We start from the raw sequence: 15,100 nt of genomic DNA, 5'->3' as shown, positions 1-15,100 counted from the left end.
CCCAATACACAGGCAGAGAGTCTTGGGGCTAACAAAAAGCCAACCCCAGCCCTCCGCCTCTCTCTCAGAGCAACTCCAGTAAAGGAGAGTGTCCAACCCCTCTCAAGGACTTGGGTTCCAGAGCCAATTCTATGTGTCGAGGTGAGTCCGACTATATCTAGCCGGTACCGCTCAACCTCTGCCACAAGCTCCTGCTCCTTCCCCGCCAGCGAGGTGACGTTCCATGTCCCAAAAACCAGTTTCGTTTTCCGAGGATCGGATTGCCAAGGCTCCCGCCTCGGTCTGCCACCTGATCCACACTGCACCGGACAACTTCATGTTCCTCCTGCGGGTGGTGGGTCCACAGTTGGATGAGCCCATGTATCCGGTTCGGGCTGGGCCCAGCCGGGCCCCATGGGCGAAAGCCCAGCCACCAGGTGCTCGCTCATGGGCCCCAACCCCAGGCCTGGCTCCAGGGTGGGACCTCGGTAACCCTCCGGGCTGGGTACTCCGACTCTTTGATTGTAAATCCATGAAAGATCCTCTGAACCGTTCTTTGTCTCACCCTTCCCCTAAGACCAGTTTGTCATGGGAGACCCTGCCAGGAGCACAAAGTGCCCCAGACAACATAGCTCATAGGATCATTAGGGCACTCAAACTCCTCCACCACGATAAGGTTATGGTTCAAGGAGGAGTGTTTGGGGAAGGGTACATTGGAAATTCGTCCTCCCCCAGTTTGAAAATCCTATCTGCGCCCCTGGTCTGATGGATAATAAACAAAGCAACCCAGAGTATGAACATGATTCAGTACGAGTCTTTGTGATATGCAGCTTCCTGCTAGACTGAGTTTTATAGACATCAGACACTCAAAGACCTCGAGTCATGTCTTTAAAGGCAAATTCATGATTTGGACCAAAGTGCTAACATCTGTTTGCCATAATTTTCTAAAGTATTTCAGAGTAACTGATGTCCAAACATCATTCTGTAGAATGTTGTCCTGCAAAATGAGCTCAACCCATTCCCGAAGGAAAAAGCTCAAAACAAAATTTATATATGATAATATGTTTGCTGCATGGTCACATTCACTCAAGTCAAAATCAAAAAGCCGGTAAACTGTTCACAAGCACTCAATCTTGATTTTATATACAAACACACACAAAACCGATGTTTTAGGTGCCACTTTTACTCTTTGATCCTAAAAGAGAAAAAGCTGGACTGATGCCACTTGTGTTGTTTCTAATCAGCAAAAGCGCTGTACAAAATAAGCCAGCCATTTAAATTAGGTAAGAAGAGAGACATCTAATCTGTTCTCATACATTGGAGATACGCTTAGCAGACATGCTGCCAGTCTATCACTCTAACCTCTAATCAGCAACATGAGGCGAGATTCCCTCCATAGAACTATTTCAGACAGCAAAAATCAGGGAAATAGTGATGGGAGGGAAAGCAAATGAATAAAAAGCAAAAGAAACAAGATGGGTAAAGGAAAGAGGCCCTTTTATTGGATAGAGAAGGAAAAAGGTTTCAGTGTTTGCATTCAAAATGTTTTCCATCATTTCAGATTTTTTTGTTACATAAATTTTGCTTTTCCTGAAACAAAAGTGATGACAAAAATTTTCTGCGAGACATTAAGTTGATGCAATAATACAACTGGCTGTTTTCTACTTTGTCTTGCCACATCTAGGGATGAAAAAAGACTAATCTGTTGGATCACTGCAAAACATCTGAAAGTGCGCATATTATTGTGCGAAAAGCAAACTCCCCAGTTATTCATGAAGTGCAGATTGTGTTTCAAACCTGGTGTTGGCTGTAGGAGTTTGCTGCAGAGAGGAGAGTGCAGCAGGTAGTGTGCATGATTGTGCATTTAAAATCCATTCAGCAGCTATGGATGGTAACATTTGCTCGGCATTGTTATTATGATGGATGGGAGCACATGAGAAAGAATACATTAAGGGATGTAGAGAAATATCACTCACTTTTTATCCAATTACTTTTGACTTTTGAGAAGATTTACTTCACCCAGTGCAGTGTGGCAGCAGGAAGAAGGGCCTATTTCAATTTTTCCGACTGATGTAGATTTGAGGGTAAATACCATTTCAATGCAATAATGGTCAAAAACTAGACAATTTTAATGCTATAATAGCTACTCGTGGAACATTTAATAATCCCAATGCGGTTTAATTGAAGATTAAAAAGAACTTTTTTTCTTACTTGTTAATTATTGAGTGAATAAATCCAACCTTTCACATGTGTTCATCACCAGCTTAAATTAATATTCAACAAGTGTGTTTACAGTAGCATAGGATGATTTAGTGTGAATGCAGCAGCATAATTGTAACTGTGCCAATAATGTGGTAGAATATAAATGACTGGCGGTGAATACAATGTCTGTTTCTCTAGGTGCACCTGTGGAGGAGATTTTAAGCAGCTAAGGGATGATTTAAAACCCTGTAGGGGCCAAAGAGTGCTTTTCTAAAAGCTTGCCTTCTCACTGCTTTGCAAATTAATTGTTGGATCAACACTCCCATCAACCCCCCGCAGATTCTATTGTTGGCAAGAGAAATGTGCCCTTTAGAGAATATTTAATGTCATTTCTGCTTTATGAGTCAGTGATAAAATGGTTTGAGCAGTAAGCAAACGCACCTGACAGAATTTGGGTGCCACATGTCACATTAGAGCTCAGTGGTGGTGATGGCCAATAACACTTACAAAAAAAAAGTATATATATGTATGCATGTATTATTGTAATTCTTTTTATGAATTTAAAAAAATATGAATTAACCCTAACCCTAACCCACAAGCAAATACAATACATAAACATAATGAAAGAAAGAATAAATTAAACATTTGAATGAAAAGGAGCAGATAGAAAAAAAATCTTATAATTTCTGCCCCTTTTTTACAAAGAAAATTATGTGTAAAACATACACAATATAACCTCATTACCTTTCTAATTTTTATATAATCATTGACATTTTATTTTATCTTTTCATAATTACTTAATACATTTGATTTTATACATTTTTTAAATATAGTAAGTGAGTTTCATTTTATAATTTCTCTGTTAAGGGCATTCCACAATCTTACACCATTTACAGAAATATGACATTCCTTGATTTTGGTTCTGAATTTAGGTTTTTTAAAGACATCAGTCCCTTTTAACATGTACCCACTTATACTCTCTTATGAACTATTTTCTGGATTTTAGTTGGTAAATTACTCGTATTCGCTCTGTACATTATTTGCAAAATTTTCCACTCTACCAAGTCAGGAAATTTCAGTATTTTATATCTAATGAATAATGGATTAGAGTGATCTCTGTAGTTACTGTTATTAATGATCCTCAATGTTCTTTTTTGTAAAACGAACAACGGTTGTGTAAACGTTTTGTATGTGGCTCCCCAAATTTCTAAACAATAAATTAAATATGGTTCAATCAGTGAGTGATACAACGTTACTAACCGAGACCAGTTTAGTAGAAACTTGACTCTATATAATACTGCTCTGGCTTTGGCAACTTCCCCCTTTATATAACTTATATGTGATTTCCAAGTGAGACTCTCATCAAACATGACTCCAGGAAATTTGGTTTCTTTTACTCTTTGAATTTCCATTCCATCCTTCGTTAAAGATACATCACAGCTTATTTTGTTGTTAAACAGTATAAAGTTTGTTTTGTTCAGGTTCAAAGACAGTCTAATTATGTCAAACATTTTTTTTACTTTAATCAGTTAGTTCACTGTTTATTACTTGAGTTACTTCATGTGTATTTAATCCTGAATAAAACAATGTGGTATCATCTGCAAATAACACTGTACCAAGTAGATGAGATACATTTAAAAGGTAATTAATAAACAATATGAACGGTTTATGTCCGAGGACCGACCCTTGTGGCACTCCATAATGAATATCTTTCAAGTCAGATCTGGCATTTGAACAAACTGTTTCCTATTGTCTAAATAACTATTAACCCATTGATGAGCCACACCTCTTACTCCATCCCGATGTAATTTAAGAAGTAACCTTGAATGATCAATGACATCAAATGCCTTCTTTAGTCAATAAAAACACTAATTAAATAGTTTTTATTGTCTATTGCTGATGACATTTTATCAACCAAATCCATTACTGCCATTGCTGTTGAATGTTTGGTCCTAAAGCCATACTGTTCATGATTTAAAATTTTATTTTTTTCAATGAATTTATCCAGCCTTGATGCAAACACTTTTTCTAATATTTTGGAAAACTGTGGAAGCAGTGACACTGGCCTATAATTAGTGAAACTCTGTTTATCACCACTCAAATATTGGAACCACCTTGGCTATTTTCATTAAATATTATTGACATTTCTAGTTATTGTGTTCATTTTATCTTGTATTATTGGTTTGCTTTCCACCAGACTCCTCCCTACATTTATAAAAAAAAATCATTGAATTCATCAGAAATTTCTTCAACTTTATAAATGTCTTTACTGTCCTTAACAAAGCAGTTTGGAAGTCTTGATGTTGTATTATCTCTATTAATCACATTATTTATTATTCCCCAGGTAGCCTTATCCATAATTCATAGGTATTAAAAATGCTCATTTCTGGGCAATCAAAATCTCAAGTAGGTGTCTATTCCTGGCAGTTGAGGGTCAGTACCCTGCATGGATAAGATGCATCTGTCAATAATATGTAAAAGCCAGGTTTCACACCTGGTTTCAGACGATCAGTGCTTAAGAAGTTTTAGCAGAACCAGCAACCAAAACTGAGTTAGTTTGGCTGTTAGAGGTTTGTTACTGTTAGAGTAACAATACATGATGGGGCTGAGTATAATCAAACCAGAGCACTGTGGACAGTGAACTACAGTGACTACAGAAAATAATAAAAGCACTTGAAAGGAAGTGGTTTGATGTGGATCAACGCTTCCAAATCCAAGGCCAAGGTTCTCAGCTGGAAAAGGGTGGGTTGCTGTCTCGAGGTTTGATCTTAAGTGAAATTTAAGTATCTCTGGTTCTTTTTCACAAGGCGGATCAGTTCATTGTTTGCAGTGATGCGGACACTGAACCGATCAGTTGTGGTGAAGAAGGAGCCAAGCCTTAAAGCAAAGCCCTCAATTTACCAGTTGGATCTTTGTCTCAATCCTCAGCTGTGTCCATCAGCTTTGGGCTTTGACCGAAATAACAAGATTGCTAATACAACTGGCTGAATTGTGAATATAATTCCAAAATATGTTAAAACAGAAAAAAACATGACTGTCACACTGTTCCAGGAGCCATTGTGACCTGGTGATTGGGGTCAAAGCATCCCTAAAACTGGGTTCATCCCTTCTCATATGGCCTCAAATGTATTCCTATATATTGTGTCACCTAAAACGTGGGATAGTGGCCCTCTGGAACCAGGAATGGGCATCAGTGATGAAGAGGTTGTTGAGTTGTGGGCTGATGGGGATTTGAATTGGCTATTTCTTTCTCTGTGTGTGTGCAACATTTAGGCATAGCCTCTGAGCTAAACATAGAGCCCTGCTTCTTCTTTCAAACTCAGTAAAATGGATATCTTTTCATTCCTGTTGTTGACTTTCAATTATGTTGGATTCAGAATTCTATAATTGGGTCTCTTGTGAATCTCTGCAGTCCGGATTCAGTTTTCCCCAATGGGAATAAATTACACTGGAGGCAAAAAAATAAATAAAAAGACTTAGTACGGTGACAGGTTTGTCTGATATCAGCTGAGGGCTGATTTAGCAGTGACCAGCCAGAGCAGTGCATTGAATTAGTTACTAATTTTACATATGAAGCAAATACTGTTTCATGGGAACTTTGATTTCTTTACCTCATAAACCTAATGGCACAGCCTCATTGTTGAGCCATATGGCACATGGGTAGAACAATGCACTTTATACATCATAATCAAGAAAAAACATGATTTGAGACACATTTCACCTGAAGATTGTGTGAAAATTACTTGGACTTTTCCCTTTGAGAGACAGTTTTTGCCATCTGTACAGATTTGGGGGTCATACGCTTAAATGAAACAGGTGAAAATGTGATTTGAATAACATGATTACAACCGATGATATATTTGAGAGATAACGACTGCATGACGCATGCAAGATGCCTGGCTCTAGTAGGAACAATTACATTTAAATGAATTGACTTTGCTCCATGAGAACTCCATGTAAGCTGGAAGTCATTAGGGATATCTGCTCAGAGACGAGCTGACACATCAATAAAAGCAAACTGGGAAACCAAAACAACAACAACAACGGCATCGATCACTCTGCATCAGCACTGGATGGTGGAGAAATCTCAGTAGCCATTCTGGAAATAGTATTTCAGTCTTCATTACAGTTTCTAACCAGAAAGACGCCTCATCTAAGAGCCATCAGGCTGGGAAGAAAATGGACTGAATGCAGATAAATGATGATGGAGAGGGAGAAAAGCAGGGCTGAAAAATGAGAGTAAAAGGTTAGAGGAGAGTAGAAGATGCAACCACAGAGAAGGAGGACTGGAAATGAGAAGAAAAGCTAGGAGTGTGGGCCAAAAAGGGGAAGGCTGTGAGGGGTTGTCGGGCGCGGCACAACACTGAATCGATGTTGCACCCCACTCAGTGAAACACAAGAAAATCCTGCCGTGATGTCATTCTAAGTGATGGTCATCATCTAGCACAAGACATGGAGAATATGTATATCTATTACAGGGGAAATAAGAGGGTTACATAAATGTTTTCTCACTCTGAGCAGGTCTGCACAAACACAGCCATACCTGGAAATAAACAACACAACTGAGCGCGCTTACCAACCCGTTATCTAGCCTTGCCGACCCATTCTGCCTCTAATGATTTCGAGAAACATGAACCCATGTTAGCATGCATGTTCCCTGGCCTCTGTTCAGTCTTTACCTGATGGTGTATCTCATGTGCAGGATGCTTGTTTATCTGCAGATGCACACAATTGTGTTTGTTATCTATGCTTTTCATGCTGGATGTGTGTGTGTGTGTGTGTGTGTGTGTGTGTGTGTGTGTGTGTGTGTGTGTGTGTGTGTGTGTGTGTGTGTGTGTGTGTGTGTGTGTGTGTGTGTGTGTGTATTTTTTTATGTATGTCTGTATCTTCCTTGCTAATGCTAATGCCCACGTTATGACGGATTGGCTTCATGGTTTTGGTTAGGCTGAGTGGTGATTAAATCTTCATTACCGCTTCTGGTCAGTCCTGCTCCACATAGATTGCCAAGAAACTAAATTCTTCTTCGTTGTGAAAGAAGTCTCTGACTGAATCAGGACAAAAAGCGACAAATTACGTCTGAGAGAGGAGAGCACATATGTGAGTCCGTCACTTCCGCTCCACGTGCAGCACTCGGAGATCAAACATGCCTCCCTGTAACAAGCTTGGAGTCCACTCACAGAGAAGGTTCGTTCTTTAGTAAAACTTGTGAATGACTCTGCTCATCAGATGACCTCGGATCCAACAGGAACAAGTGTAAAAGTGGTGTATTTGTTCATATCGGAGTCATATCCAAACTTTTACCTTGTGGATTCCAACTGCAAGAGACAGTGCAATAGAAAATAAGACTAACACATTCATGAAACTCAGTTCCACTAGAGGGAACTTGGACACTTTACCACTATTTACTTCTGAAGGAATATGCACTTGTGACCTCATCCTACAGCTAATGAATTAAATGTTTTTTAATTTCACATTTATTTCTATTCTGTTGCAGTTGACTAGTCAGCTCAGTGGCCTAGTGGAGGGCCCTGTGACTGGGAGATTGGGGTTCAAATCCTGGTCAGGTCACACAAAAGACTTTAAAAAAGTGACCCAATGCCTCCCTGCTTGACACTCAGCTTTAAGGGGTTGGATTGGGGGTTTAAACCACCGAATAGTTCCCGAGCACCGCCGCGTCTGCAGCTTACCGCTCCCCACGGGGATGGGTCAAATGCAGAGGACAATTCACCACACACCAGTGTGTGTGAGACAATTATGGGATGTTAATTTTAGCACTTTTGAGTGTCAGAATATTCAAAAGGTTTATGGTCGGTCATACAAGTACAACTTGCAGTGAAATGTAACCCTGACCCGCCTCATAGACTTTAACATTCAACACAAACAAATTTAGAGTGGTCACTCTAGATCAGAGGTCACCAACCTTTGTGAAGCTGAGAGCTACATCCCCATTATTGAGACATAAGAAGGACTACCAGGTTCACCAAGTTCAGCTCCAGACCTGCCTTCTGCTTCCTCTACCCTCACATTAACTAGCTTCATGTTCTTCATGTCCACATCCATAAAACGCATTTTTGGTCCTACTCTCAGCCTCCTGCCCGGTCAGTCCAACTTCAGCATCCTTCTGCCTTTGTAATCATTGTCTCTTCTTTGGACATGTCCAAACCATCTGAGTCTGGCCTCTTTGACTTTATCTTCAAAACATCAAACACGAGCTGTCCTTCTAACGGACTCATCCTTATCCTAACCATAACTCCTATAGAGAATGTCAACATCTTCAGTTCTACAACCTCCAGGTCTGCCTCCTGTCTTTTTCTCTTGGATACTGTCTCTAAACCAGACAACGTGGCCAGTCTCACTACTGTCTTCTACACCTGCCCTTTCATTTTTGATGAAACACATGACACCCGACACTTTTCTCCACCAATTATCTTTTCTCAACCTGCTCTGCATGCTTCTTCACCTCTTTTCTACACTCTCCACCAATTTGGACCAAAGACTAGAGGTGGACTGGCCCTTCTGGCATCGTCCTGGTGGGCCACTTGCCTAGGGTGACCAAACATCCTCTTTTCCCCAGACATGTCCACTTTTCACTTTTTGTCCGGGCCCTTTCCTATGTAACGTCCAGCAATGGTCAGTTTTTAGGTACAGTTTGACCATTCAACATCTGGTCAAAAAGGAGACACAAGACTGCATGTGTCCCCTTTAAATTGGCCTGCCTTCATACCAGCTGGAGCTCAGAGCCTGCAGCTCTGAACACAGATAACGAAATGTCAACAATGACATTCTCTCCTCAAGGTCCAATCTTTCAGGATTCTTCATGCCTTCATATAAAGAACACTCACAGCCCGGATTTCCTAAATCAGATATGAACTTCTTCTACAACTTATAAGCTAGATAATCATTAAATAAACGTTTGTTTATTGCTACTTATAATAATTATAATATAATGAAATGTTTCATTAATCTGTGCTCAGTGATTGAAGTTTGAAATGAATGTTATGTTATGATTACAGTGATTGAAATTTGTTTCAGCATGTTAATATGACAAGGTCATCACCACTTGCACTCACACAAGAACAAAGTAAGGTTAAGTTAAACCCATGACACATAAATAGTCCTTTACCCAGATCAGAGCATCCGGTATAAAGGAAGGCGTGTTTCTGAGATTCTTGGTGATGTTCCTCAAACTTGTCAACCTCTGGTTGGCTACACAAATCATAACATGAGAACATTACAACCAGATTACTCTGGTGATTCCTCAGTTCTAGAGAAAGCTTCAGACCGGCCATCTGAAGCAAAACCCTCTAACCATCAAAGCTTTTGACACGTCGTCAAAACCTTTTTGCACCTGCGAAGCTGAAACAGCAAACAGTTCCTGCAGAACAAGCTGATATTGTTTAGACTCCTTCAGAGTCCCAGATGCGCGGTTCCATCCATCTGTTGTGACCTGAGACATATCTGGACTGGAGAAGTCGGTGCTGTGGTCAATCTACTGGACCTTCGGTGCCAGAGGTCATCTGACCTCTCTGACTTTCGGATCCACCAAGAGGGTCTCCAGAATGGGTGAAGTAGACACACATATAGTGTCTGTGTCACGTTCTGTGTCCCTCTGTCCCCAGCCTCCTCCTGTTCTCACTCCAGGTTCTCCTCTTGTGTCCCATTATTATCCCCAGCCATCTCTAGACTTCCCTCAGGTGTCCTAATCACTCCCTGATAAATCCTAGTCTATCTTATTTTAGTCCTCCTCATCCATCTAGTTATTAGTTGTTTGTTTGCCCTCAGACTTTAGGTTTAGTTTTATCCGTGTTTTATAGGTTAAGGTTTATCTGCCATCCTGCTTGTTTCTTTCCCCTCATTTAGGTTATTGTATGCACCTGCCTTCCCTCCAGATCTCACTCCTCTCACCTGTCACCTGTTCCCCTGATCCCCTCCCTCTGTGTTTAAAAACCCTGTCTTGTCCTTCAGTGTTTGTCGGTCCATTGTTGTGTCTACATTGTGCTGTTCCCTCCCGAGTTTTGCCCAAGTCTGTGCTCAGTTGCGAGCTTCTGTTTTGCTTATGGACCGCTGGATCAAGTCTCCTCCTTTAAATAAAGGATTTACTTATTTACATCTGCTCCTGTCTCGTGTGTTCTGCGTTTTTGGGTCCTAACCTCCTGCTCAGCGTGACAGTCTGATGTGCTTTTGATAATAATCAACTTCATAGCTTAAGGCAAACCAAATTCTTTTACATCCAGAACTCAGCTCTCCTAGATACGGAAGTTCTGACTAACATTGCATTCACACATAGGTTCATACATCACATTTGGTTCCATCCATCACAGTAAATGTTAGTTAACTTGTCATGTTTTAATTGTTGGTAAAATAAATTACCTTTATAAACATGACTCTTTTCTGAATCAAAACAAAGTGTGTACAATCCCCTAAAAAGAATCCTAGAATCTTCTGATTAAACACCGTAAAGACCAAGCAGGGTTGATATTCTATATTTAGATAGAGTATCCCAGCGTATTGGTCATAAGGAAAGGTAATATACACTCAACAAAAATATAAACGCAACACCTTTGTTTCTGCTCCAATTATTCATGAGATGGACTTACAGATCTAAAATTCATTCCAGTTACAAAATATTATCATTTCTCTCAAACATTGTTCACAAATCAGTCTAAATGTATGATAGTGAGCACTTCTGCTTTGCTAAGATAATCCATCCGACCTCACCGGTGTGCCACATCGAGATGCTGATCTGACATCATGAATAGTGCACAGGTGTACCTTATACTGCCCACAATAAAAGGCCACCCAGCAGCAGACCAGTCATTTAAGTATTTAGCCCAGGCAAGATGCATCTACTGATGTCTCTTGTTCTAGAGTGGCTTGACACAAGGAATGCAACAGCTGAAACTTGCCTTGCAAATGTTTGTACATGGTGGTTCTTGAATAGGGTTGGGCATCGTTTGATTTTGAACAATTCCGATTCCAATTCCTCGTTTCGATTCCGGTTCCTATCGATTCCCGATTCTGATTCTTTCAAGACATGACGTGTTTTACATGAGCCAGCTAACCACAGGTCCTACTTCATGAAATAATCTTAACTTCAACATGACTTTTAATTCTATCCATAACATCACCTTCATTTAGACAAAACGTGTTTTGGAGAAAAAAAAAAAGAAAAAAAACTTGCAGCACAACCAGTGTGTTAGTTTATGATCATAAACAAAGTCTGGAAGAAGCCTCTGGGATGAGAGGCTAAATGTCTCCAACATATCCAGAAACACCCAGCTGTTTTCAGCTAAAACTCTCAGGATGATCATGTCCAGGATGACTGAGAACCTAAACCTCCATGCTGCATTCAGTCAGAACAGAAAGTGAAACTTGAATGTATCTGGCTGCATCTGACTGCTGACGCTCCGTGTGTGATTTCATTTCTGCAGTGAGACAAACTCACCTCACACTGTCCAGTTTGTTCTTTAAAGCTTCTATTAAATCCACCGTGTTGACGTATTTTAACAAGTTTCCTCTACGCTGCAGGAGTTAAAGTTTACGTTACGGAGTAAAAGTTCCGCAGACGCGTTTGTTTATATCTTGGTGGGGGAGGGGGGACTCGGTGCTGGTCCACTCTTTATGAATCTCCCCCACATTTTTGAATGGGGTTTGTATCATAGTCCTCTCCAGGGTGCGGTTATCCCTATTGTTGTACAAGTTTTTCTATCACATCTCGTCCTTTTGTTTGCCTCTGTACACAGAGCTCTGTGAACAGTCTGCCTCTTTAGCAATGACCTTTTGTGTCTTGCCCTCCTTGTGTAAGGTGTCAATGGTCGTCTTTTGGACAATTGTCAAGTCAGCAGTCTTCCTCATGATTGTGTAGCCTACAGAACTTGACTGAGAAACCATTTAAAGCTTTTGAGTTAATTAGCTGATTAGAGTGTGGCACCAGGGGGTCCTAATTATAGAACCTCTAACTTTATGACCAGCACCTGTACTCTGGGTAAAAGCTCTTTCTGAGGCTGTCAGAAAAGCTACAACCAGCTGTAGTTTTACCACTCCTGTTTTTTTTCCTTGACACCTACAGATCGGACAGCCACGTAAGTTAGTGAAATATTGAATCTGTCCTCTAAAAGCCTAAGGAATGGACTTTTTATAAGGACTCACTAATTGACTGATCTGTTGAATGAAGTATATAACTGGGACATGGCCCCATCAATGCTTGTAAAAAGGAAAAGTTGCAGCACTCTGCTGTTAAAACCAGTCTGGGTCATTTGTTAGTGCTGACCTACTAAAAGAAAAAAGGCACTGTGCAAAAGTTGTCAGTACTCATTTCCCCTTCTACTTTGCTTTTTGGGTGACATACTTTCTTTGTAATATTTTGAAGTAGTATTGATCAATAGTTCCTTCTTTCTGAATGAAGTTTTCCGCTGGCTTCTTCTTCCCTCTTTTTCAGTCCAGTCTTTGTATCTGTCCCATATTTAGTGCACTGTGTGCTCAAAAACCTGGAAAACTTTGACAAATTAAGGACAAAGGAGATCTAAAATACTGTCTACAGCAAACCATCAGCTCTATAAGAAATGCAAATAAAATATGCACAAATCTGGAACTTGAAGCTAACAGCTCTTTCAGAATCACATTGTCCTTGATAACATCCTATATTGTTTGTCAAACCAAATATTTAAAATATATATATTTTTTATTATAAAGTCAGCTAATGACATGGGGCCAGGTAGTCTTTAAAACAACCTGTCTGTATCAAAATGCCTAAAGATTTAGTTTAAAATTGGTTATTTGCTCAGCTGTCTGTTATGTGTCAAATTCCCGACTCATCTCTGGGATTTCTCAGCCCGAGGATGTAATGATCAAGGGCAAAACAATGAGGCGTTACTCAATAGTGTTGCACAGTATGTCACAGAATTCCTGATCTTCTCTATGAACAATGTTGAAGATTTGATGCAGTAAAATAACAGAAGAAAAAATGAAAAAATGAATGATCAGACCTACCCGTTTCACATCCTTCCCAAATGTCTCACTGTAGCTGGTTCCAAGGATCTCAAACTGTACGTGTGGATTGGATCCTTCAGCACGAAAATCCATCAGTCCCGTCAGACCACTGATCCGTTCCTGTAGGCATCACAGCAGAATAGATGCAGTTTGTTTCATTTGTGAAAGTTGCTTTTCTGATATAAAGGCCTACACTTGTTTTTGAAAATTCTCTAAAGCACTTAATAAAACTGACCACACTGATTTACAGAACATGGGTCTAGACACGTACAAAGATTAGTTTTTTTTTCTTCCTCAAAACATCATGATAGTTCAGACCCAACACATTTTAGGTCCCCCCCCCCCCCCCACACACACACACACACACACACACACACCTCATTTTTATTTGAAATAGATTTCCACAATTTTTTTATTTTCCTTTTTTAATACATAGACCATAGATGTTAGTGAATATTAGTGAATATTCTGCTTTGGCATAAGCCACACTGGTGTACATTTGAGATAAGACCAATACGGAAAATGAAACAATTTTGAGAGATTACAGTTGGTTTTGCATAACACATGATTGCCACTGTGCCACCTTGCTTTGTTGATTCATCTTGCCCCACTAGGGCATCTATTGTCCAAGGAAATTAAACCAGTGTGACACTGTGAAACAATGAAAAATTCCATTATCAGATTAAAGTGGATGACCAGTCTCTTGTATTTGAGGCTTACCCCGGGTTTCCACCGGAGCCGTCAGCAGCACGTTACTGCAGCAGCACCTCTTGCTCGCATAAGCTGCTGCTTGGCCCTTACCACGAGACGCGAAGCAGCAGGGGAGCAGCTGTCACCGACCGAGCACGAAGTCACACAAGTGACTTCGTCAGTAAACACAACAACAAGCAGGAGAAAACTACAACATGGCTCCAAAAGGTTTGTGTTTTATGTTCTGTCCGTTTTATAATCGCCAATACGGACCTGAAAAACAAAGGAGACCGCTAGCTAGGTGATAACTTCTCACGGGGCCGCACATTTAGTAACTTCTCTTAAAAGTAAAGCAACCGGAAGAGAGTACGTTTCTTTATTCTGAAAATCTCAGGAGCTTCTCTCCATTTCCGCGTCCGATTTCCTGTCTTTCCTTCCCCAAAAATGTCGAAATTGACCCGTTTCCGAGGCGTTGCGCGTAGAAAATAGAACCGGCGCGTAAAGGCCGCGACATGCTGCTCCTGAGACGCGACTGACTCGCGCTTCTGACGCGTGCTGATGGCTCCAGTGGAAAAGTTTCTGTTGACCACAGCGGTTCCTATCAGCAGCTATGACGTGCTGCTGCGGTAACGTGCTGCTGACGGCTCCTGTGGAAAGCCGGGGTTAGTCCCGCCAGGCTGCGTTGCGGCACGGTTGCTCCATCCAAATTTTTTAAGGTCGGTTTATCCTCATTCCTCAGTGGTTTCTCCTCCTGTTCCCTCCATAAGTGGTTTTTATAAACACCGTGGATCTAACTCTGCTAATTTATGTCCACTAACTCCAACTGTTTCTGTAGTTTCTGATTCCTCCACCTCACTCTGCATGGCTCCATTAAAACCTGCTCTGCTAACAATAAGTCCTTCCTGCTCAATGATTTAATTATCTCTAAAAACCTGGATTTTCTGTTTCTTACTGAAGTTTGGCAGCAAACATCTGATTATTCTGGTCTGATTGAACTCTGCCCGAGTGGTTATTCTTTTCTTAGCCAGCCCCGGGGTTCTGGTTGTGGTGGAGGTCTAGCTGCTATTTTCAGAGACCATCTTCCATGTAGATCTACAACCTCTAGTCACTTTGCTTCCTTTAAACTGCAGCTGATTAAAGTCGGGCGTAAGGACCCGTTCTACTGTGCTGTGGTCTATTGTCCACCTGGTCCAAACAGTTCTTTCCTTCAGGTTTAGTGGCTTTCTATCCTCCACTGTGA

General features: G+C 40.7%; 1 protein-coding gene across 2 annotated transcripts in view; it reads right to left on the bottom strand.

Moving 5' to 3' along the window:
* The window catches only part of grid1a (glutamate receptor, ionotropic, delta 1a), a 424,695-nt gene that overhangs the window by 47,802 nt on the left and 361,793 nt on the right, over positions 1–15,100 (bottom strand). For both annotated transcript variants that reach the window (XM_015944768.3, XM_015944767.3), the window contains exon 8: positions 13,171–13,290. In XM_015944768.3, coding sequence (XP_015800254.3) covers positions 13,171–13,290 — 120 coding nt within the window. The remainder of the gene's footprint in view (positions 1–13,170; positions 13,291–15,100) is intronic.

This window comes from Nothobranchius furzeri, chromosome 12 (genome assembly GCF_043380555.1).
Source record: "Nothobranchius furzeri strain GRZ-AD chromosome 12, NfurGRZ-RIMD1, whole genome shotgun sequence".
NCBI classification, from domain to species: Eukaryota; Metazoa; Chordata; class Actinopteri; order Cyprinodontiformes; family Nothobranchiidae; genus Nothobranchius; species Nothobranchius furzeri.
The sequence above is the reverse complement of the archived record's forward strand: the minus strand, read 5'-3'. Positions and strand labels throughout refer to the sequence as shown.